Source organism: Eulemur rufifrons, chromosome 9 (genome assembly GCF_041146395.1).
Source record: "Eulemur rufifrons isolate Redbay chromosome 9, OSU_ERuf_1, whole genome shotgun sequence".
Taxonomy (NCBI): Eukaryota; Metazoa; Chordata; class Mammalia; order Primates; family Lemuridae; genus Eulemur; species Eulemur rufifrons.
In genome coordinates, this window is record NC_090991.1 from 55,780,385 (window position 1) to 55,804,921 (window position 24,537).

At 56.3% G+C, this 24,537-nt stretch overlaps 1 protein-coding gene across 1 annotated transcript in view; it reads right to left on the bottom strand.

The window, feature by feature from the left end:
- Positions 1–2,059: 2,059 nt before the first annotated feature.
- Positions 2,060–24,537, bottom strand: part of CCDC57 (coiled-coil domain containing 57) — an 88,658-nt gene continuing 66,180 nt past the window's right edge. The window contains exon 20 of the mRNA XM_069483040.1: positions 2,060–2,732. Coding sequence (XP_069339141.1) covers positions 2,530–2,732 — 203 coding nt within the window. The 3' untranslated portion in view covers positions 2,060–2,529. The remainder of the gene's footprint in view (positions 2,733–24,537) is intronic.

Here is a 24,537-nt window from a genome sequence, read left to right on the forward strand (position 1 = left end):
GCTACCCGCGCGGACACGGGGCGTGGCTCCCGCGGCGGCGGCCAATCGGGCGCCGGGGGTGTTTGCGCCGGCCCAATGGCGGCGCGCGGGTGGGCGTTGCTAGGCGATAGGGTGATGGGCCGCCGCGCGAGCGCGGTCGTTGACCCCGAAGGGCGCCCCGCGCGGGGTTACTGCCGGTCACCGGTCCTCCTGGCCGGGCCGCGCGGGGTCCCGGTGGACGCCCACCGCCCCGCCGCCCCTCCTTGGCAGCCGCCCTGGGGGCAGGGACGGGGGCCAGCCGGACGGGGGCACCCCCAGGGCCCAGCGGGGTCTGCCAGGACACTCACTTGGCGGGATTCGGACAAAAGAGCCTCTGCCCAGGCAGAGGCCGCGGGTTCTCCACGCGCGCGGGCGGAGGCTCTGCCCGGCCACACGGGTGCTCCTGTGGTTCTCCCACGGGGGTGGCTCAGAGGGGTCCTGCCCTGGCCCGCACCGTGAGACACCACCTGAGGCCACAGGCATTCTACTGGCGTCCTGCTCTGGGGCTTCGCGGCTCGATGGGCAGTGCTCAGCTGTGCAGAGGGCCTGGGACCTCCCTGTCCTGGCACCCCTTGCCCTCCTCCCTTTCAGGGGCGCAGGCCTGTGGGCTGTGGTCTCCGCTGGGCCGCATGGGAGGCAGCAGGATGGGCAGCTGCAGTCCTGCACAAGGCTACTGTTTCCTCCTGCAGCCCGTCCACACAGCGGGAGGAAGGGTCTGGAAGGACAGGGAAGACAGGGCCAAGTCTGACACTGAACTGCGTCCTCATTCAAGGGCTTTTCTCTGCCTTCAGATTTCAGGGTGAGGCCATATGGTCAGCCTAAGCAAAGCTTTCCAGGCACCCGGCATCCCGAGTGGCCAGGAGCAGCTGACCGTGCTGTGCAAACGCCCCTCCCAGTGCCTTCGGACATCCCAGACCCATCTCGCCACAGCGCTGCTGGTCAGTGGTCTGCAGGGCTGTGCCGAGGCCATGGGGACTCCTGATCTCATGATGGGCCAGCCAGAAAGGAGGCCCTGGGGCCCGCACCCCAGAGGGCTGAGGACTTGCCCACCTGCTCTGAGCTTCTACAGAAGGAGACAGGCAACTCTGCTCACTTTCAGCTAAAGGAAGTCACAGAGCCACACCTCGTTTCAAGGGGGCACCCCCATTCCCATTTGTGTGTTTACATGAGCAAATGAAGAAAGCACAGGCCAGCAAGAACAATCTGCAACCCCTCCCCCCTGAGCGCTGGGTCGGAGACTGCCAGTGGCCACCACTGCTATGCCATCTCTCCTGCCCGCACAGCCGAGAGCCAGGAAGGCAGATCTGGCTGTCCATACTTCACTCAGGTACAAACTGAAGCTGCAAGTGTACGTGGTTCTCCCAGGTCACACACAGCAGGTTACGGCTGGGAGCAGCCCTCCCCGCAAGTCCTCCCAGAGAAGCTGTCTGCCCGGTTCAGAAAGGGAAAGGCTGCCTGAGGGCACAGGCAAAGGAAAGGCTGCCTGAGGGCACAGGCAAGGCCGAAGCCACGTCACCCTGCCCTCTGCTGCAGGCAGGGCATGACCAGGTGCGGGCACCAGCAGAGCAAAGGCAGGGGCTCTGGAAGAATGTCGGGGGGACATGGGCCCCCAAGACACCCCATGTGGTGGCGACCACCATGTCAACTGCAGAGGGCATCTGTGCAAGTGTAGAAGACACAGACAATTGTCGTGACGTGCTTTTTGATCAGGGGCTGTGGCGTGTTCTCGTGGAACTTGCAGTGACCACTGGACAGGTGTCAGCTCAGGTTTCTCATCCTTGTAGGTACTGGCCCTGGGTACCCCCATGTGTCAGGGAGGTTTTACCCTTGTTCTCCATGAGGGATGGACATGGACGGCACTGCTGTGACCCACTGTCCTGGGTCGGCTCCCACCCTGCCAGCACTGACATGAGTCGCCCAACACACTTGAGGCACAGGGGCCCACCTGGCTGTCGGCCCACCTTGGCCAGGCTCACTCGGAGCCAAATTTCTTCTCTTTTCTTTCTTTCTTTTTTTTTTTTGAGACAGAGTCTCACTCTGTTGCCAGGGCTAGAGTGCCATGGCATCAGCCTCACTCACAGCAACCTCAAACTCCTGGGCTCAAGCGATCCTCCTGCCTCAGCCTCCCGGGTAGCTGGGACTACAGGCGTGAAGAAGCCAAGGTTCTTATTTCCGGGAGGACCCCTCACAGGGCGCTCTTGAGAAAAGCCTGCTTTGCGGGTGGGCATTCTGCCCTCCACCCCCTGCCCTCTGCCACGCTCTGGGGAAGGCTGCGCTGTCCACGACAATGCCAGTGTGCAGGTGGCTGTGGGTGGTGACGCAGGCAGGCCGGGCTCTGGCACAAGCACTTGATACTGCATTTCCCAAGTAGGACAGGTAAACAACACCGCCAGCCAAGCAGATGCGTGAGGGGACACCTGGGTTTTAATGTGCTCCGTGGGGGTCAGCGAGTGCTGCACACTCCCCACGCCGGGCAGAGCAGGCCCTGAGCTCCCGTGGGGAGGCTGCAGGTCAGTCCTTCACGTTGTAGTTACGGATCTTAGGGGGCCGCTGGCCGCCTTTAGCTTTTTCAGGATGACACTTGGAGGTTCTGGTGGGCTTGGCCTTTGACTGGGCTGACACCTTCATCCCTCGGATGGCAAAGCCCGCCTGCGACACATCGGGGCGCCTGACAGCCTCCTGGAGAAGGGGGGCCGCTGGTGGTGCTAGGAGCCCTGCCAGGGAAGAGAAACAAGACAAGGGCTGGTCAGGCCTGCAGGACGGGGAGGGACCACGTGGCTCAGCCTGGTTCTGCTTACGGGAGGCCTAGGCTGTGCCTTGGGGTCCCGGCCTGGGGTGCAGGCACAGGAGGTTGGGGTGGACGTGAGTGCAATAGATGCTGGCTGGTGGCAGAGCCTGGGCCACATGCACAGCAGGCTCTGAAAACCCGACCATTGCATGATGGGTCTCACAGGGGCACAGGGGTGAGGGGTCTGGGGTTAATGCTGGACTTCCGGCCCCACCTCCCGTCAATGCAGGGTGCCCCGCCCCCCCCAGACCTGTGCCCTGGGCACTGTTGCCCGGTGGGCGCGGCTGGCAGGGCCTGTGGAGAAGCTGCGGTCACTGGGCTCCTCTGACCCCCCAGCAGCCCTAACACCCGTGGCCAGCTGGGCATAGGCCCAGGACCCGGGGCCCATGCCACACGCCTGGGCCAAGGTGCCAGGGCAGCCCTCCCAAGGGGCGGCCGTGAACATCTTTGCACAAGGGCACTGTCTCGAGCTTCTTCATCCCGCCAGCTCTTCTTTAGTTTCCAAGTTTTTTGAATTAAGAATGTATTTCTTTTGTGAAACAACAACAAAATAACATTAAGATCCATGGTTGAGATGTGAGCTTAGAATCACCTCTCCCTGGAGGCTCCTGACCCCCACCGCCAGCTCGGCAGGGACCCCACACACGCCTGGGGGTGACATGCACACTGAGTGCCCAGCGTCCACTGAGCCGCCACCCCATGGTTGATGTGACAGCTGGGGTCTGGCCTGAGGGGGCTGGTATGGGGTCTGTGCTTTGGGGACGCCCGTGGTGACATACTGGTTCTCTGGGTCGCGTGGCACATGGGGCTTATCCTGATACCTGGAACCAGCAGCCTCATGGGGTCACACCCTCTGGCCCCCTACTGGGGTCCTAGGGACCCTGGACACCCCCTCAGCTCTCCCAGCCCCAGAGGAATTCCTCCTCTTTCTGCAAAGCCTCCCCACCCCTCTCTTCCAACAGACCCCTCTGCCCTCAGGCCCTGCCCCAGCTCTGTTCCTGGGTTTCCTTCTGGAAGGCGCAGCCCATGTGGATGGCAGAGGTGTCCCATGGAAGGGGCTTCAGGCTGGACACCTGAGTCCTCTCTGACCAGGTCCTGGGGTCACCACTGTAACCCTGGGGATCTCCTCAAACTCAGGGGCCTTGGCCGTCCCTCCCCAGGACACATGGGTCTAGTCTTCTCTGGGATCCGGGGGCTTAACCTGAGTCAATCCTGTGAGAAATTGCCAGGGGCCATCTCTGCAGAAAGTGAGGTTCAGGGAAAAGGGCAGTGCAGACCCCAAGACCCTCTGCTGGGGAGACCGGAGGAGCTGGCGCTGTGGGCGAGAGACGCTGGGCTGCCCAGGACCCTCTGGCTGCCCCCTGGGAGAGGCAGGGAGGGGGCAGGCTGGGTGCAAGCGGTCACTAGTCCTGCTGGATGCCAGGCAGGGCGGCCCCTGACCCACAGCAGGAACTAGGTCGGAGGGCACCCGACAGTCCCCAGGGCAGGGAGCACAGGCTCACTCCCCTCCCCAGAGCGCCCCCCCTGGCTCACTTGGGGCAGGCTCCTGAGCTGGTCTGGCTGCCGGCGACAGAAACCCGCTTTGTGGTCTCCGGTTCCTGCCTGTCCTCCCCCTGCTGTGCCCTCCCTGCGGGATGGCGCAGGAACTGGCCTTGCTCCTGGCTCCCCAGGGCATGAGGGCAGGTGTGACGAGCCCAGAGCCCATCTGCCCCGAGTGACTCTCTGTGATCCTGGATTCATCTCCTACCTGATGCTAATCTGCTGTCATGTCGGCAGCTGGTTTGTGGAGACACTCCTGGTCCCGCCACTCCACCCGCCCTCTCGCCTGACCTGTTTTGCGGAGCTGGCCTGAGAGCCGCTCTCTCTGCACTGGGCTTCTGATCAGGCCCCTGGGAAATCATGTGGACACACAGCTTGTCGAGCACAGCTTGAGGGCCCTGCCTCCCGGGCCCTGCACACCTGCCTCCTGCCCACTGCTTGGTCTGCTCTGGCCCAGCACACAGCTTCTGGAAAGTTCCTGCAGTGTCTAAGGCCTTGTAGCTATTAGCTAAGGGACAGTGACTGGGGCCTGCCAGCCTGCCCCGGCTTAACCTCCGTCAGGGGTCCGGCGTGTGCTGAGGGCAGGATCGGCTGGGTGGGCTGGCGGGCCTCGGGTGACACTGCAGTGAGCCAGGCCTGTCTCCTGCGCAGCTGCACAGTCCTTTGACCTAGAACCGTGGTGGAGGCGTGGCCCTGCCTCCCCCAGTCCCGTCCTCTGGTGGGGAGGAGCGCCAAGGGCTCTGGGGCACATCCAGGCCTTGCCGGGGGCTCCTCCTGCCCCTGAGCCCAGGCTGCTCAGCTGCTGAGGGCTTAGAGAAGGGCGCACGGGGCCCTGCCTTGGCTCTCTAGAGCCTGCCCTTGAAGGCAGCTCAGGCTGTGGGTCGAATCTGTGGCCCAGGGCACGGGGGACAAAGGCCTCTCTAGCTCAGCATGGCCTCTGCCCTCCTCCACTCCGACGGTCTGGGTTCTGTGGAGACCTGTCCTGCTTCCACAGGACTCACCCAAGCCCAGCACCTCCCCAGTGCAGCCAACTCCACTCCTGGGTCTCCTGGGATCACGGCTTCCCACTGTGCAGGCAGAACCTGAGACTTCAGCTCGGCCCCAGCGTGGGGCCTTGCTCCCCCTGCCCTGGGCTCGAGCTCCCTCCCAGGATCCCCACGCCTATGGTGTTTGCATGAGGCCCTGGCCCGAGCCCCCCAGCTCCTGCACAGCCCTGCCCTGCCGACACCTCTTCCTCAAGGAGCCCCAGCTTGTGCAGCTCAGCACACCAGGGCTGCCACCCACCCCTGAGCTGTGGCCCCACAGGACAGCAAGGAGCTTGGAGGGCACCTGCCCAGCAATGGGGCTCCAGCGGAGGGAGGCCTGGGTGGCCCCAACTGCCCTGCACAGGGGGACGTTCTGGCCAGCAGGGCACTGGGCCTGCTCTCTACCCAGCCGCTCTGCCCACCCCCAGCTGCGGGAGGGCTCCTCCCTGAACCTGGGCTACATGGTCCTGCCCTTGGTGTGGGCTCTGGGCAGTCCTGCCTGGGCTGAGCATGCACAGGGGGGGCAGCAGGAAACCCCAGATCCTTTAGGGCCCCGCCCACTCTGCTGTTGGAGCAGGGGAAGGCGGGACCTGGGGGCCTCGGGCTCTGGCACCGACCAGACGGACCCCTGGTCAATGCACTGGCATCGCTGCCCACCTGCCCACCTGTGACCTCTCCTCCCTCAGGCCACTTTGGGGGGGCCCCTCCCTGGTTCTGAGCCCACTCGGGTGGTGCCGGTGCCCATCCTGGCCCTTGAGGGGGCCCACCTGGCAGTGGGGAATTTAGGGGAAATGCTTTGTGGGCACAAGGCCTCGAGGGGAGTGGGTTCTGCGCTTGAGCAGAGAAGACAAGCACGCAGGCCCATACAGGGTGACATGGGACCCAGAGACCTCCAGGAGGAGAAGTGTGGGCTGAAGCCAGCACAGGTGGGCTGCAGGCCGGTGGGTGCAGGGGAGACGATGAAGCGGGAAGAGGCCCTGAGGCCCCAGAAGGGAAGTGCAGAAGCCAGGGTGGGGTGCGGGGCGGCAGCCACCCACGTGGACATGGTCACAGCCTCACACCCCTCAGGCCAGAGCCCCTCAACAAGTGCCCGGGGTCCCATTCAGACAGCACATGGCACCATCTGGGGACAACAGGAAAGGACCTGGCAAGGGATGCAGGCGATTTTAGATAAAATTTACAAAAGAAGAACTTTCACAAATGGCCTCGCAGGCCCACCAGGGCGGCTCACAGCGCCAGGCAGACACCCCGGCATCTGGGGCCACACACCAGCAGGCCTAGGCTGGCCAGGGGCTGTCAAGGCCACAGCAACATCCCCTGGGCAGCAGCACCGCCAGCCATCCGCCGAGGCCACGACCCACTCCCAGGCTGCTCTCTGCTCGTCTTGGCTGGGCCTGGCTGGGGGTGAGGCAAGGCTCTCTTGGGGGAGCCCCCAGCAGCCATGCTCGGGAGGACTGCCCATCCCGCTCAGGGGGCCGTGGGCTGCACACCAGGCCAAAGTCCTCTCCTCCTGGAAACCAGGGCCCTGGAATCACACTCTGGACATCTGCCCAGTGACCCTTTGGACTCCATGGGCTGTTTCTGCCTCCCCTGGAAGGAGCGGCAGAGCAGCAACATGCCCGTGGCACATGCAGGCGAGGTGCGCGCGACAGCCGGGCCCAAGTAGCCGGCCAGGCTCCCTGCCAGCGCCGCGTAGCCGAGGTCGGCTCCGGGACTGAGCTTCGTCCAGACCCCACCGGGGCTCGAGGCCCCGTCCTGTGTCTCTGGCACCTCCTTCCCCGCACCACATGGGCACAGCCGGTGTGAGGGCACAAGAGGCCTGCAGGCAGACGGGTGGCCGTAGCAGGGACAGACCAGTGTTTGCCTGGCCTGGCATGGGCTGCAGGGATGGGTGGATGGAGTTGGCTTTTGGGTTTCGTCACAGGCGGTGGGGGCACCCCAGGCCCACACTGGTGGGGACGGACACAGCTCTGCCGCAGCTGCACCGCCTGTCACCACATTTCCCTGGCAACAGCACCCACAGGGGCTTGGAGAAGACCCCACACCAGTGCCCGGACTGGGAGTCAGGGCTGGCGTCCTCCCAGAGACAGCTCCACCAGGAGGGCTGCAGCAGCCGTCTGCCCCGCTGCCCGCGGCCCCCACTGTGCGCCGGCTGCTCTAGGGCAGACGCTTCAGGACAGGCTCCTCCACAGGAAGGGGTTGGCTCCAGGGCCCAGAGTCACGGCAGGGACATGGAGGCCTCTTGATGCCTCGGCCGCTCACTCTGCACGCATCTCATGGACAGAAGTTCATGCTGGAAGATGCGTCAGTGCCCCTGCGGAAGGCCTGGCTCTACCTCCTGTGCTGCCACCCCACCTGCCCGTGGCTTCTGTCCCCACCGAGTCAGAGCAGCCGTCATCGCCATGGTCTGAGTCAGAGGAGAGGTCTGGGTGCTCGTGGCAGGCGAGAGTCAGTGATCGGGCAAAAGTGCACGTGGCAAAGGGGAGCAGCCCGTGGCCACGCCTGGGCGTGAGCGGCCCCTGGGTCAGGCGTCGTGGTGGCACTTTTGGGAGGACACACGACCTAAGCCCCCACCCTGGGAACTCAGGCCCTGCTGGTGGGGGGCTGGGCTGTTTTTGCTCATCCAAAGGCCTCTGGTCCCCAGCAAGGAGGCTCAGCCCTGGGCACAGGCTGGACCCGAAAGCTGCACGTTAGTCAGCATCTACTGAAAGCCTGAGGGGACGGCGTGAGTTTCACGGCAGCATCTCTCATGCGTGAGACGCGCAGTGTCAGACTGTCGCTGGCTGAACTGTGAGAGCCACGGATGTGATGTGCCAAATGTGTGCGTGGCAGAACTTCCGATCCACAGGTCCCCTCCTCTTGCCCTTCCCAAGTCACAAAACCAACCGAGTCTGGCCTGCGGTGGCAGACGTGCCGGGCTGTGAGTATGGTGCTCAGACCAACCAGACCAAGCGGCTCTGCGGCTTAACGGGCGCAGCTACGACTCCCCAAGTCTGCGGCCAAAGGAGGAACGCGTTTCCAGGGCAGGGCCCACGAGGAAGGCAGCTGCCTGGTCAGCGGGGCCAGGGCACTGGGGTGAGGCTGGGCCGGTGTGAAACACTCGTGCGCATTCCTGGGGGGGGGGGGGGCGGGTGCCGAGGAAAGATGAGGCAAAACTCGCACAAACTCTTCCACATCTCCATACGGAACCCTGTGGAGCAGAAGCCCCGACACATCCAGGCATGAGTGCTCCTGAGGCCAGTGGGGTGAGCTCTGCTCGGGGTCAGGACCATGCTGGACACACCTGGAGGGGCTGCGCGAGCGGGGAGGATGCCAGAAGTGGCTGCCGGAGCCGGGGACGGGGGACTGGAAACCGCAGGCCCACGTGGCCCACACGGGGAGTTCCGGGCTCTGCCAGGGGAGGAGCAGGTGGCAGGGACGTGAGTGGCGGTGAGTCGGGGAATCATCCCAGGACAGGACGAGAATGTGTAACTTATAAAACAGCAGCAGACAAGCCTGAGCAAGAGCGAGACCCCATCTCTACTAAAAGATAGAAAGAAATTAACCGGACAACTAAAAATATATAGAAAAATTAGCTGGGCATGGTGGCGCATGCCTGTAGTCCCAGCTACTCGGGAGGCTGAGGCAGGAGGATCGCTTGAGCCCAGGAGTTTGAGGTTGCTGTGAGCTAGGCTGATGCCATGGCGCTCTAGCCTGGGCAACAGAGCGAGACTCTGTCTAAAAAAAAAAAAAACAGCAGCAGAACACGTGATTTTTTTCCAGCGAAAAACAAGAATGTAGAAAAATGAAACAGAAATGATAAATAAATAAGAAAGTTAAGTTCCAGTAGATAAGAATTTAGTAGATATGAGTTAAACTGAATAATGAAATAAAAAAATACCTTGGAGTGGATTTAAAAAAAGATCCAACAAGATGTTGTATGAAAGACCCATTTAAAACAAAAAGGCAAAACAAGTAAAAATAAAAACATAAAGTAGAATTAGGCAGGAAGAGACATAGAGGCAAAGAACTCTATTTTTAAAGGCACAGTTTCAAAACACGCCAAGTAACACCTGACAGAGCTGCAGGAAGAACAGACAACTAAACAGCAGTAGGTGAAGATTTTTATTTTATTTTATTCTTTTGAGACAGAGTCTCGCTCTGTTGCCTGGGCTAGAGTGCCGTGGCGTCAGCCTAGCTCACAGCAGCCTCAAACTCCTGGGCTCAAGCAATCCTCTTGCCTCAGCCTCCCGAGTAGCTGGGACTACAGGCATGCGCCACCATGCCTGGCTAGTTTTTTTTTCTATATATATATTTTTAGGTGTCCATATAATTTCTTTCTATTTTTAGTAGAGACGGGGGTCTCGTTCAGGCTGGTCTCGAACTTCTGAGCTCAAACGATCCTCCCATCTCGGCCTCCCAGAGTGCTAGGATTACAGGTGTGAGCCACCGCGCCCAGCCTAGGTGAAGACTTTAACTAACCCTGGTTGACCAAAAACCAACCCACCCATCCATGCAGAGGCAGAAGAGACGGTCAGCAGGATCAGCCAGCTTGCATCACTGCACACACGAGCCAAGCTAACAGGCAGACGCACCTCCTCTCTCAGCAGACACGGACCACACTCGGAGTCGCTCACACCAGACACAGAGCAAGTCCTCATTCCACACCTAATGCAGCAGGATTAGAAACCAGCATCAAAACCCCCTCAGGTCCCCTCTGCTTCAAAACTGCATAATGTATTACCAAATGATCCTCGGCTATAAAGGAAATCATAAAATAAATTAAATGTTTAGAACTGAATGCTTAAATTTCAGAGTTACAGGATCCGGGTGAAACACAGCTTCACATACACACTTATCAGGAGACGTTAACAGTTAAGAAAGTTCAGCTGCGCTAAGTCTCCAGCGTGAGAAGTCGGGAAGAAAGCGGCAGAACAGACTCAAGGAAACAAGAAAGAAGAAAATCCTAAAGTTAAAGGCAAATTTCAGAGAAATAGAAACCTCAAGAAAACAGCACAGATCAACAGACCCCAAAGTGCTGTCTGAAGAGAGTGATTAAGATGACCCTTTGTGGAGAGAGCGGAGGAGCTCAGCGGGGACCACGCCGGCCACCACATGACCATCTCAGCGCAGGAAACACGTCATAAGGCTGCACCAGCCCGACAGACACGCGTGCTTCATCAGGGGCACAAGGGAGTTTCTTAACTTGATACAGGTTATACCAAAAAGGCAAACAGTAAGATGAGTGTTATGAAGACCTGTTCACTAGTAAATTAAACGTAATTAGTAAGTTAGGCCTGGCGCGGTGGCTCACACCTGTAATCCTAGCACTGTGGGAGGCCGAGGCAGGCAGATTGTTTGAGCTCAGGAGTTCGAGACCAGCCTGAACAAGGGCGAGACCCTATCTCTACTAAAAATAGAAAGAAATTATATGGACAGCTAAAAATATATATATAGAAAAAATTAGCTGGGCATGGTGGTGCATGCCTGTAGTCCCAGCTACTCGGGAGGCTGAGGCAGGAGGATTGCTGGAGCCCGGGAGTTTGAGGTTGCTGTGAGCTAGGCTGACCCCACGGCACTCTAGCCCAGGCAACAGAGTGAGACTCTGTCTCAAAAAAAAAAAGAAAAGAAAAAGTAATTAGTAAATTAAAACTAGTAAATTAGATGAAATGGAAAATTCTAAAATCAGCACCCTCCCCCCAAAAAAAGGCATTTGAATTGCCCAGTAACTATTAAGGAATTGAAACGGTAGTCAGACACCTCCCCTCCCAAAAGACTCCTGGACGGCCAATCCCATCTGTTCAAATTATTCAGAAAAGCAGGAAGCATGAAAGTTTCCGGGTCCATTTTATGAAGTCATCTTGATTCCCAAGCCAGATAAGAACACCGTGAGAAAATGATGGGTCTGTTTAACTAATAAATACAGCTCTAAGACCTCTATAAAACATTAGCAAATCAAACAAGTATTAAACATGCTTATCAAGTAAAGTATATTTCAATAATGCAAGGCTGGTCCAACGTCAGAAAATCTATCACCATTTTTCACTCCATCAATAAAAGAAAAAGTCATATCTCAATGCAGAAAAAACATCTGAGAAGGTTTAACGCCTAACTGTGATGAAAACGCTTAGTTAACCAGGGACCTAAGGGGAATTTCTTAACTTGGAGATGCTGTGTTGAAAAGGCACCGGAGGTCACTGCTCCCACCTCCCGCTCCCGCCCACACGGTTCTAGGGTCCCCGCCAATGCTGCACCGAGGGACAAAAGAGCAGAGAGGCTGGGAGGGGAGAAGTAGACGGAAGACAACACAATCATCATCTCCTCAGCACAAAGCAAGAATCAAAGACAAACTATTAGTGCTAATACGGGAGCTCAGCAAGGGGAATGGATCAGTCTACAAACGCCAGAGCGCGTCTCTGCAGAAGCTGGACCACCTAGTAAATATCGTAAAAATACTGGAAATAGGAAGAAAACTCTAAACCAGCCTGCTGCCTGTTTTGTCAATAAAGTTTTATTGAAACAAAGCTGCATCCGTGATTACACAGCCTCTAGGACTGGCGCTTCTGTCACTGGCCGCCTGGCAGCCTCTGCGGCCACCGGTTTGCGGTGCTGTAGAGCAATACCTGAGACAATTCACAGAGAGAAGAGTCCTGTTTGGCTCGTGATCTGCAGGCTGAACAAGAAGCATGGCCAGGCCTGCGGAGGGCAGAGGGCGAAGGGTAGAGGGCAGAGGGCAGCCTATGGGGGTGACCCAGGCCCCGGCCAACAACCAGCTCTCGTGGCAGGACTGGCAGAGCCCCTGAGGGAGGGGATGAGTCTCTTCGTGAGGAGTCCACCCCACAACCCAAACACCTCCCACCAGGCCCCACCTCCAATGGTGGCATCGAACTTCCCCAAAGCTGGGACTTAGGGGACGAATCCACAGGACGGCACCTTCCCTTAGGGAAGGGGTATCGAGCCCACTGTTTCCTCGAACGAGTGTGACTTTGCAGCGATTCTCCAGAGACCAAGTAACTCCTTACGACCACAACGACAAAGTGGCTGTTCTGTACACTAGCTTTTAAAGTCGAGGTGCTATTAATATTTTTTCAAACAAAATCTCACGCGCAGGCAGGAAAAGGACAGCAGCTTGGGCAGCCCTGGTCGGGATGACGATGCCCTTCACCCCTCTCCCGCCTCCAGCCCCCAGGGCTTCTCCAAGCACTTCCAAGAAGAGCCGGGGCTTGCGGGAAGGCACTGTCTGCAGCAGTGACCCCCCCAGGAGCCCCCCAGTGCCATGGGGCGGGGAGTGATCAGGAGGCCCCAGGGCACTGCTTAGGCCTCACCCGCACCTGCCAGGCGCTGCAGCCTCGGAGGAACGTGCAGCAGTGAAAGCTGCTTCTCTGTCCCACCTTGGTCCCCCTTGATTTTGTCTGTGGTGGGCCTGACCCTACCCCCGAAACTGCGTGAGGAGACGGTGGGTGTGGTACAGGACAGAGACCAACACATCGGGGGGACGACCTGGGGCAGAAAGCTGACACCCACCAGGAGCCTCCACGGACCACAGCTGCTCCCACAAAGGTCTGCGTGATGCTGGACACAGAGGCTCCTTTTTTTCTCCAATAATTTTTATTGTGGTTTAAATTATACACAATGAAATGTGCCCGTTTTAAGTGTACGTTTGGATGGGTTTTAGCAAATGTACACACCCACCCGCACGGAACACTGTCATCACCCCAAATACCCCCACCCACCCTGGCCCCAAGCAAACACTGAACTGCTTTCTGTCACTGTCCATCAGGTGGGTCACTTTAGAGTCTCACCTACATATCATGGAGTGTACCAGGTACGCTTTGAGGTCTGGCTTCTTCCAGACACCAGAGGCATGTTTCTGAGGTTCGCTGAGGTTTACAGGTTTCAGCAGCTCTTTTAGGTGCCGAGTAGAATTCCACTGTGTGGCTACACCATAATCTGCTCGTCCGGTTATCTTGTTGTTCCCAATTCTGGGATATCATAAATGAGGCTGCCATAAACATTCGTGTAAAGGTCTCTGGGTATATACACGTGTCTGTTCTCTTGCACAATGACCTTGGAATTGAAGGACTGAGTTGCGTTAAACGTGTCTAACTTTACCAGCCGCCAAACTGTTTTCCAAAGCAACTGTGCCACTCTGTTCCCACAAGCAGCATGTAAAAGTTCTAGTGACCTTTCATCCTTGCCAATACTTGATATTGTCATGTTTTTTAAAAATTTCAATCATTTTTTTAAGCCAGTCAAATTTAGCAGTGCGGGATGGTATACCAACTTTAGTGACACCAACGTTAGTAAGTTCTGATAACACTACCATCGGACCGGCCAAAATTTCGATCACTTGAGTGAACATGTTGTGGCATCTCATTGTGATTTAAATTTACATTTCCCTAATGGCCAATACTGTTGAGCATCTTTTCATGAGCTTATTGGCTATTTGTTTACCTTTTTTGTGGAGTGTCTATCCAAATATTTTCACTTGTATTGGGTTTATTTGTTCCTTATTATTGAGTTGTAAAGTTCTTTATATATTCTAAATACAAGTCCTTAATTTGTGTTCAAATACCTTCTCTGGCAGTGGTTTATCTTTTCACCTTCTTAACAATGTCATTTGAAGAGCAAAATGTTTACATTGTGATGATGTCCAACCCATCAATTTTTTCCTTTTATGGTTCAAATTTTTTATAACCTGAGAAATCTCTGCCTACTCCAAAGTCACAAAGACTCTTCCTGTGTTTTCTTCTAGAAGCTTTATAGTTTTAGTTTAGGCTTATGAAAGATTTTGAATTAGATTTTGTTTTTGGCATAAGATTAGGGTTGACGTTCATTTTCTGTCATAATTTTTATCTTCATTCCTCTGTGTGTAATGTGTCTTTTATTTCTTCTTTGACTGCTGTTGAGATTTTTCTTTACCACCGGTTTTCAGGAACTTGCTCATGGTGCTCCCTGGCTGCACCTGTGTGTTCACCTGCTGCTGGTTGTACGGTGGTGAAGCTTCTCGGATTTTCATCAAATTTAGACAAAATTTAGTGGCCCCTAAATTTGACTGTTATTTCTTCCCCTGCCCCCATCTGAACACACAGCACATCCCTCCTGTGAATGCACTTTCTGCCCCCTCCTCCCCCCACCATCCCTCCTTCTCTCACCGCAGTGACAAGTCCCTGCTCCTCTTCCTGCCGTCTCTATTCTGTTTTTAATCCCGTCCAAGGAGTTCTCCTTATCAGACATTGTATTTTTCATCTCTGGAAGTTTCATTTGGTTCTTCTTTTACATTGTCAGTGGCTCTCCCTGTTAGGTGCTCGCACAGACAGTCGGCTGATGTCTGTGTGCTGGTTACCGCCACGTCTCTCATTTCTGCGTCTCTATTGGCTCACTTCCCCCTTCATCGTGGGCCATGTTTTGCTGCCTTCTCACATGTCTTGTAATTTTTGATGGGATGTTAGACATTTTGAATGCTTTGTTCAGGAGTGCTGGGCTCTGTCTTGGCAGACAGTTGGGCTACTTGCTTGCTCAAGGCCATGTTCAAGCTTTTCGAGGTAGGTCTAGATGAGCCACCAGCCCTATTCCTGGGGTGGCTTCTCTGGAGTCTCCACTGAATGCCCGGGTGGCCACTAGGGAGGCATCACTCTCACTGCCCTGTGAGAGTGCTGGGAACTGTCCATCTGACAAGGAACATTCTCTCCCTGGCTTGGCTCTGTGGAGTTCTGTTCTGCACGTGTGTGGGCTGGTCATCAGCAAAGACTCAGGAGAACCTCTGTGCACATGTCTGGAGCTCTTTTCTTCATAGTTTCCTCCTATCTGGACTGTGCCATGAAAGCTTGGGCCCCTCCTGCCTCCTCAGACTCCATCTGCTGCCTAAGCGACTTGGTGAGGCTGCTGGGCTCTGCTTGGCCGCTGTCCCCTCTGTCTACCTGCAGCCCAGAAACTGCCTTCGGGCAGAAGGCTGTGTGATCCTGGGGCTCACCTCACCTGTCCTCCTCCCCTCAAGGATTCCAGGCTGGTGCTACCTGTTGTCTGAGAACAGCTGTTTCACAAAGTTTGCCCACTTTCTAGTTGTCTATGGCGGAATATTAAATTCTGGTCTTTGTAACTGCAGTCTGGCTAGAAGCAGAAGTGTGTGGCCATTCTGTGGCCCTAGAATAAATACCATTAAAAAGTAAGGCAATTTGATTATTTCCTAATGTATTTACTTTGTTTTAAAAGTCATTTCAACACAAGCGACTTTCCTAAGTGGCAGCAATTATTTCGTCATAACAATTTCAAGAAAAGAGCTAACAAAGGTCCACTTCACCAGCTATTTCTCAGAAAGGTTAGAGGGTACTCTTCTCCTCCTTCTTCTGAAGTCTCGGGCCGTGACTGCAGGAAGCTGGGCTGTTCACCCGGCTCCGGACACTGCAGTGCCCCCTGCTTCGACCAGAACCAGTTCTTAGGTTTCTTCAGCTGCAACGACAGGAAGATGCTGTGGAGCTTGTGCACACCAATCTCATAAAAACTCCACCAGTGTGACTCAGCTCTCTCTTTCCCAGTCCACCTCGAGAGCAGCAGGGACACAGCCGGGAGGACAGAGGGGGACACGGGGGAACAAGAGAGCAGGAGGCCCTTTACCTCCTGGGATCACAGTGCAGAGCTGCAGGCCCTGAGAGCAGTGCGAGTCCTCACCCAGGACAGGCGGCTTCTTCTCATTCCCGGGCTTTGTCCCTGGAGCCCAGCCAGTGAACTCCTTCCTGTGCTGGCCTCTGGGGTCAGGAGCCCTTGTGGCCTCTCCCTCCCGGTGGGGTGGGCTCTCGAAGCTCCCCACAGGCCGTGCATCTCACCTTCTAGTGCAGCTTAGCTGGGACCGAGGGCTCTCGTTAGTACTCCAGTGTGAGCTCAGCGGGGAGACTGTAAGGTTTGGAGAGTTTACAGAGGGGTCACACACTGTTCTTTGAGGTCACCCCCCCTGTGCTGTTTTTGCCTTTTCTTTCTTATCACAAGTGTGTGTCACAGCTGACTCCTTCCCACCCACAGCTGGGATGTGCCAGCCTACTCTCCTGAGCATCTGAGGCCAGGTGGCGCTACCAGGGACTCCCGGGACTCCCGGTTTGGAAGACGTGTGGACGAGGCGATGCAAACAGTTGCGCAAGGGGCCCATGGGCGTGGCTGACCACAAGCTGACTTCAGAGGAATGTCTGAAAGGCTGCTCTGAGTCCAGGTCTCCCTTCAAGAAAGGCCTAGAATAGTCTCAGCTCAAAAACACAAGACACAGGAAGGGACGGATGAGGAGGGGGGACCTCCCCAGCTGCTGCATGCAGAGGCTGACACCTGCGGGTATCTCAGTAAACGTGCAGAAGAGACCAGGTGGCACCTGGGACATTTGCTTCCTTTCTTAATTATGTGTATATGCACCTGCTTTGGCTTCTTGCCTGTATGACTCTTGAGAGTAAAGAGACTCATTTTCACCTTGCAGCCATTTCCACCAGGCACTGCCAAACCTTTAAAGCTATAAACGCAGTTCTTAGCTGGAGGGCCGCACGTCACTGGGCAAGGCTGGGCCTGGCCCTCGGGAGCATGCAGCTTGCAAAGGGAGATGCAATTTGGCCCATATCTTGTTTTGATTAGTTGCCAATATTTTTTAAATGAAACATTTTACATAAAAAACACGATGAAAAATGGGACGAGCTTGTGGGAGCCTCCCTGCACTGCCATGGCGCAAACCATGGCGGAGTCGCCCACAGACTGGGCAGACATGGCCAGCCTGCCGGGCGGCCATCAGCCTGGCGCCCCTGGGCATGGGCGTCGGGTCCTTCTCTGCAGTCAGAGGGTTTCATTCACGGCCTGACTCCACAAGCTGGGCTGTATGACCTTGGCCTTGGTCTTCATCTGAGCACAGAGCCTGGACCTCTGACCTCGGAGAGCTGCTGGGTCCCCAGCAGGTGAGGCTGTGCAGGCACCGGGTGAGCACGGGGCGGCCAGACGCCACAAATATCGAGGCTGTCCAACAAGAAGTGGTTGTTTTTGTTCTTATTTTCCCTCTGGATCTTTAGATAAGAAAAGCCTGGCAACAAGATATCCTCAATGCACAAATCTGCACAGAAATATTCTCATTACATAAGGAGTGTCTTAAAAGATAACTTTGGGTTAGCGGCCAGTTCACAGGATCATGCATACCGTATCTTAACATTTTGTGCAACCGGTTTTTAAAAGAAAAATTTCAAAATTTGTGGACAAAACTAATGTGATTTTCAAAAGAATAAAATTTTAAAGAAAAAGGAGCCAGCACTAACATTGGGCACCTTCTAAAGTTATACACCTTTTTATCCCTAAACCTTCACCCTCGGTATGGGGGTGGGGAAAGGGGGGGGTCTCTCCGGCCTGCTCAGATCCTGGGGCACCTCCCCCGCCTCCCGCCCACCTTGGCAGCTGCATTCCTCGGGGTCCCACCACTGTCCCCTTCAACCCGAGGTCGACCACAGCCTTCCTGCCCACTGCTCTGGGCCGGCCTGTCCCTTCTGGACTCCAGGCTGGGACCCAGGACCCACGGCTGTGGGCTTTGTGACCCTGGGTGGTCACCCAGTGCCCTGGGCCCCTCACAGTAGCTTTGTGGCTTTAGCTTCCAAACCTCAGCACAGATGGGCATCAGGAAACTGTCTGATGCTGGCCTTGGCCTTGCTCCCTCACACTGCGTGTGCCTGTGGACACGGCACACAGCCTCGCTCTGCTGCTGCGGCCCCACAGGAAGGCCCTTCCTAGAACACTCTCGTCTGCCCTCTGCATTGCTGACTTTTAGAAACCACAACGAACAACCATTTTTATGTTATCAGAATAGCTTTCCCAGTCGCCTCCGAAAAGGGTGCAAAACCTTAACATGGACATGTGAAATGGCTGGTGAGGGTTTAAAAATTGCAAAGTAAAATCAATAAGTACGTACAAGTTTTCACTTATCAGATTGGCAAAAAAAAAAAAAAAAGAAAAAAGAAAAGAAAAGAAAAGGAAAGGAAAGGAAAGGACTGATAAAATCCAGCGGCGCTGGAGTGAGGAAAGGTGCGTTACACCCAGTACACCCACAGCCAGGGGCAGGCGCGGGGGCCAAGGGTTGGAGGGCAATGTGGTAACAACGTAACCTGCACCTTTGCCCCAGCTGTTCCCTGCCAGGCACTGTGCCAGCCAGAGACTCCCACAGGCACGCTCAGCACTGCGGCACTCGGGAGCCACATGCCATGTGGTCCACACAGGTGGGAGACTCGGAAACGAAAGGTGAGCCTGTGAGTGGCTCATTGAACTACCGGAAAGCTCTGTTAGCTCTGTGGCGATACAGAAAAACAATGCAGCTGTAAATGAAAAAGCACGCTGCCCACAGCGATGAGCCGTTGACAAGAAAAGACACACACATGTCTAAACACACACCCTGCACTCTGAGAGCACACGTGGTCCGGAGGGTGCAGAGGCAGGAGTGGGGGCAGGGCACTCACTTCTCCAGGGAGGCCTCGCTGGGAACCAGAGGGGCTGCAGCCCCCTCTGCCCTGGACAGACGCTGTCTGCGGCGAGGCCGAGTCTGCCTCCACTTCCCTGGGACGGCCTTGCTGAGGGGCCTCGTACACAGGGGCGTCAGGGTGACCTGCCAGAGTTATCCGCTGTGAGCGGCTTTTGTTGTGCTGCTGAATATCTTCCCATGTGATTATTTTTGAGGTAAAACAATTAGAAATTTGTGATTTCTTCACCCACACCCAAGGCTGACCCTCTTCTAGTCATCTGTAAATGCTCAATCCCACTTCCTGGAGCGTGTCATAGCCTGTGGTCCTACAGAGGCGGTGACAGCTGTGCGCCCGCCTGCCGTGTGCAGAGTGGCTCCCAGAAGCCCCATCCTCCTCTGTCGCACCCCACATTCAGAGCTGATGCTAACAGCAGGAAGCCGGGTCCTGCTAATTACCTCTCCCTGCACTTTCATTGCTCTAGAACTTGAAAATCCACTTATTTGGGTTCAAGAGAAATCCTGTATTTTGATTAGCATTACACTGAAGTTTACTTCAACTTGAGAAAACAGCTGCCTTTATATTAATACTGCTATCCAGGAAGTGGCTATTTTTCAACTTTCAATATTTTTTATTTTTTTACAAGACTGGTCAAGTGGGCAGTAGGAAGGCAGAGCTCGGTCTGTCCTGAAGGTGAGCAGGGACAGACAGCTCCTGTTCTGAACAATGCGATTCTCTAATCAATCGCACTCTTAGATCCCCGGCCCCACCCACGCCCCATTCTTCCCAGTTATCTCCCTGTTCTCAGTGAGTGAGCACGTGGAGGGACAGTGATCAAGGACTGTGCCCCTCCCTCAGGGACATTCTAGAAGCACACAAAATCAAGATAAATAGGAAAAACAGCCTGGCCTGGGGGCTAGTGCAAGGAGGGAGGAAGCTGGGTGGGAGATTAGGCCGGAGCTAACAGAGCTTTCCGGTAGTTCAATGAGCCACTCACAGGCTCACCTTTCGTTTCCGAGTCTCCCACCTGTGTGGACCACATGGCATGTGGCTCCCGAAGTGGAGGCAGACTCGGCCTCGCCGCAGACAGCGTCTGTCCAGGGCAGAGGGGGCTGCAGCCCCTCTGGTTCCCAGCGAGGCCTCCCTGGAGAAGTGAGTGCCCTGCCCCCACTCCTGCCTCTGCACCCTCCGGACCACGTGTGCTCTCAGAGTGCAGGGTGTGTGTTTAGACATGTGTGTGTCTTTTCTTGTCAACGGCTCATCGCTGTGGGCAGCGTGCTTTTTCATTTACAGCTGCATTGTTTTTCTGTATCGCCACAGAGCTAACAGAGCTTTCCGGTAGTTCAATGAGCCACTCACAGGCTCACCTTTCGTTTCCGAGTCTCCCACCTGTGTGGACCACATGGCATGTGGCTCCCGAGTGCCGCAGTGCTGAGCGTGCCTGTGGGAGTCTCTGGCTGGCACAGTGCCTGGCAGGGAACAGCTGGGGCAAAGGTGCAGGTTACGTTGTTACCACATTGCCCTCCAATCCCAAGCGTGGTGGGGGGGTACAGGTGGGGACAGGTGGGAGCAGGTGGGAGCATGTGGGGGCAGGTAGGGGCAGGTGGAGCCCAGTGGGGGCTGGGGGAAGAGGGGAGGTTGACGGGGTTGGAGGCTCAGCCCCGCCAGGCTGTGCAGGAGACCCGTCTGAGGCTGCCACAAAAACACAACGAGACAGGAGGCCTGGCTCAGAGTTGGACCCCCAGGAGCTGCATGTGGGGTGCTGGGGCAATGCCCACCCTGGGCAGCTGTCCAGGCCTGCCCTGGGACAGGGTTACTGTGGGGCTTGACCAGGTTGGCAAAGGACCAGGTGTGGACGGGGCAGGGCAGAGGGGGCCTCTGGTCCCACCTCAACACCAGGAGGAGGGAGGGCCGCAGCTCGGGCCGCCTACATCTCCAGGGGACCCCGTGCTCTGCGGCAGCTCTTCAGGTCACCAACGTGGATGCTACTAAGTTTAACTATCTCGGTGTCATTTCATTATGTTTAACTCTGTTCATGACTGTGTAGTATTCATGCTCTGTCACTGACGACGCACTGAATATGTGAAAAAGGAAAAGCAGAGGAAACTTCTCTCGGTTTCTAGAACAGAGCTCACAGACTGCTTGTCTGGGGAGGGATCCCCCGCGCTGTGCTTCACCCGGGACGTCAGCCTAACCAGAGAGCTCATCCTCTTGTGTTCTCACCTTGCTCACAAATTCTGTTTTCCAGCTTTCAATTTTTTTTTTTTTTTTTTTTTGAGGCAGAGTCTCGCTCTGTCACCCTGGTTAGACTGCAGTGGTGTCATCACAGCTCACTGCAGCCTCCAACTCCTGGGCTCAAGCCATCCTCCTGCCTCAGCCTCCTGAGTAGCTGGGACTACAGGTGCCACCACGCCCAGCTAATTTTTCTATTTTTAGTAGAGACAGGGTCTCACTCTTGCTCAGGGTGGTCTCAAACTCCTGGCCTCAAGTGATCCTCCCGCCTCAGCCTCCCAGAGTGCTGGGATGACAGGTGTGAGCCACCCCACCTGGCCTGTTTTCCAGGTTTTTTAAAAAAAAAGTATTCTTACACAAAGCAAGAACATCACATAGGCAATTATTCATGCTCAAATATTCAGGACACAAGGAGAGCACAAAGAAACTTCATAGATAATTAAGCAACTAAATTAGTAATTTCAATCTTTTCCTTTAAACTAAATCTTTTGTAAGATGAACCAAGCACCATGGGCCTAGGCCGAACCAGCGACCCTCTGGCCTGCGGGGTGGGCCCTGCAGCCGGGCTCCCCGCACGGACCCTGAGACGGCCGCAGCCCCTCCCAGCTTTCCTGCCAGGAGACCCCAAGTCGGTCAGCTCCAGGCAGCAGACTCTCAGGGGGTGACCTCACTCCTGGGGTGCAGAGTCTAAGACGGTTGCCTGGTAACTGGCCAGGCTGGGGGGGCAATGTGACCCACACAGCCCCCCAAAAGGAAGAGCAGGTCTGCTGGGGGCTCTGGGGAGGCACCTCCTTCTTCGATTAAAAGCAGCAGCAGCTCGAGGAGAGAACACATCTTCCACCTTCTGCCGCGATGCTGGGAGCTGCTGTAGCCTCTTAGAGCCACCAGGAGGGCAGAGGCGCAGGGGCCACCAGGCCCTCAGCTCGTGCCAGCTGATGTGCCTGCTCCCTAGCACGACCCCCCCCGCGGTGCTGGGCAGACCACGCACACGAACGTTCTGGGTGCTCAAGACACTGATCCCCTTGGTGGGCTCCTTGTGCCAGTGACACATCACGCTCCGTGGTGCTGCGGTGAGGTAAGGCTGGGAGGTCTGCTTCACGTCACCAGCACAGGCTGTCTGGGACACGCAGCCAAAGCACCTGAACTGGCTCACAGCACCCGCCCTTGTGACTCCACTCCCAGCCGTAGGACAGCTGCCACTCAGGGCTGCTCCATAGCGGCCCTCAGAGCCATTTCTGCAGCCACGCTCCACACCTCAGGGTGACCTCTGCTGTCACATGCGGCCACCAGCTACCTGCTCTCACTTCAGCTGAGGCGGAGACCCTGCTCTCCACAGGACTCACGCTGCATGCGGCCCATGCCACCCCCTGCTGGGTCCTCACAGACTGGCCGTTTTTTCCAGAACCCTCTCTCTGCCAGCCTCCCACGCCTCTCCTCCTTCCCTCCTCTCTCAAGAGCCTGAAGCTGTGCCTTATACTCGAAGGAAGACCCTGTTTCCACCACCAGACCTGCCGGGGCCCTGCGTTCCTGCATGCTGGAGGCACCGCCGGCTATTCCGGACTCTCCCCCCGGGGTCTGCACAGCAGCAACCTCAGAGGACGGCGTGTCTCCCGCTGGCCGAGGGCAGCTGTGCCTGTGGCCCACGCACAAGACAGGCTCCCCGCGTGGGGCTGCCCTCCCACCCCACCCCCACCCCCCGCCACCTGGGGTGTGCGACCCTGGAGGCCTTCGTCTCTGACCCAGGCGTCTCCAGCCTGCAGGCTGGGCAAGCACAGCTCCAGCTCCAGCCACCCTTGACCTGCGACCTGCCTGCTTCGCTGGCCACCTCTGCCTCCGTCCTGCCGGAGGGCGCCAAATACCAACTCCAGCCTGCTCCGGGCTTCTCCCCCGAGACTGCCTGCCTCCCCTCTGGAATCATGCCATTGCCCGGGGTCCCCACCTGCCCCCCACCTCCTCCTCAAGTATGGCCTCTCTTAACTGCTGCTTCTCAGAGCCAAGGTCCCTAAGTTGTCCATCCCAGCTGCTCCTGAAGACTCTTCAGCCAGGAAGCTCAGGTGACAATCCTGCCCCTCCACCGAGAGCACACTGAAAACCTCCAGTGACCTTCACCTTGCAGAAAGCAGGAGTCGCCTCTCTGTGCTGAGCTTCCCAGACCCCCACAGCATCCCATGCAGTTGACCACCCCCTCCCGCTTCAAAACTTCTTATTATAAAACATACTGAAGGAGCCCAGGAGATTTCACCCCAAGTATGACTCCTTGGTATTCTGAACTAGACCCTTAGAGATTAACAGGCCCTTGAAAAAAATCTGTGGACTTCCCGTCCTCTCCCTGTCATCTCAGCGTATTGCAGGGAAAAGCATCAAGGGTGCAGCCAGACCTGGCCCGAGTCATTTCAATGTAATACCTGTCCCTCTGGAAAATTTAATCAGCAGAGAGAACCGTTCACAGGCCAGTCTGCCCCCAACACGCTCATCTGTCCCCCAGACAGCACTTCCGCACCCATATCTCCCCCCGACACACAGACAGGTACAAAAACATAAAGCACAGAGCTGCACCGGGACGTGGTGACCACTGACCCTCCCCACGCACAGGGCAAGCAAACCTTCCTCTCACTAATCCACGTAATCGCAAGTCGATCTTTCAGCGGATGGCAGAGAGGGGAGAGTCTGCCCTCACCCTACAACACCCAAACTACACCAAGCACATGGAACAGTTTAACAAATGATAAAGAATAAAGCAACTTGAAGAGTAAGAAACTAACACCCGTGTACCCAGCCGCCTCGCCCGCCGCCCCGCTGCTCCACCAGACTCGGAGAAGAGCAGCCGCCAAGGGGCCGCGTGGTCAACAGGCAAACGCTTTGTTACTTGGCCCTTTACAAAAACGTTTGCTGACCCCCAATGTGTCTGGTGAGAAACGGCTAGAGGCAAAGTTCTCAGTTTTTATTGTCTGAAAAGTCTCTTTTGCCCTCATTAGTGAAAGACCATTCCTCCAGGTGTGGGATTCTAGGCTGACAGCTGTTTTCTCTCTGCACATTAAAGACACCATCTTCTGGCTTTCCTGTGCTGATGACAGTCCACAGCAGGACGTGCGTGTGGGTGTGGCAGGAGCACAGAGCGGGACACAGGGTGCTGGGAGCGCAGAGCCGGCCAGCTTCAGTCAGCTGAACTCGGAAAGAAACAAAGACAGCGCAGAGGTGAGGCAGCCCCGGAGCACACAGAGAACACGGCCTGTCACGTCGCTCCTCCCACATCGGAACTCGAGTTTAACGAATCCTCGGGAAGCGATGGCGGGGTCTGGGGCAGCACGAGGGGAACCAGACTCAGATAAGCTGAGTCTAAAGACTGTACCGAAAGAAAAATAAATGAAAATAACCGATGAAATTATCAGAGAGCAGCGTAAGGGAGACCCCAGGTCCACCAGCCACCAGGGGGGTGGGGAGCAAGGACAACCCGCCGTGGCCCTGGGCGCAGCATCTGCATCAGGCAGGTCGGCAGGTC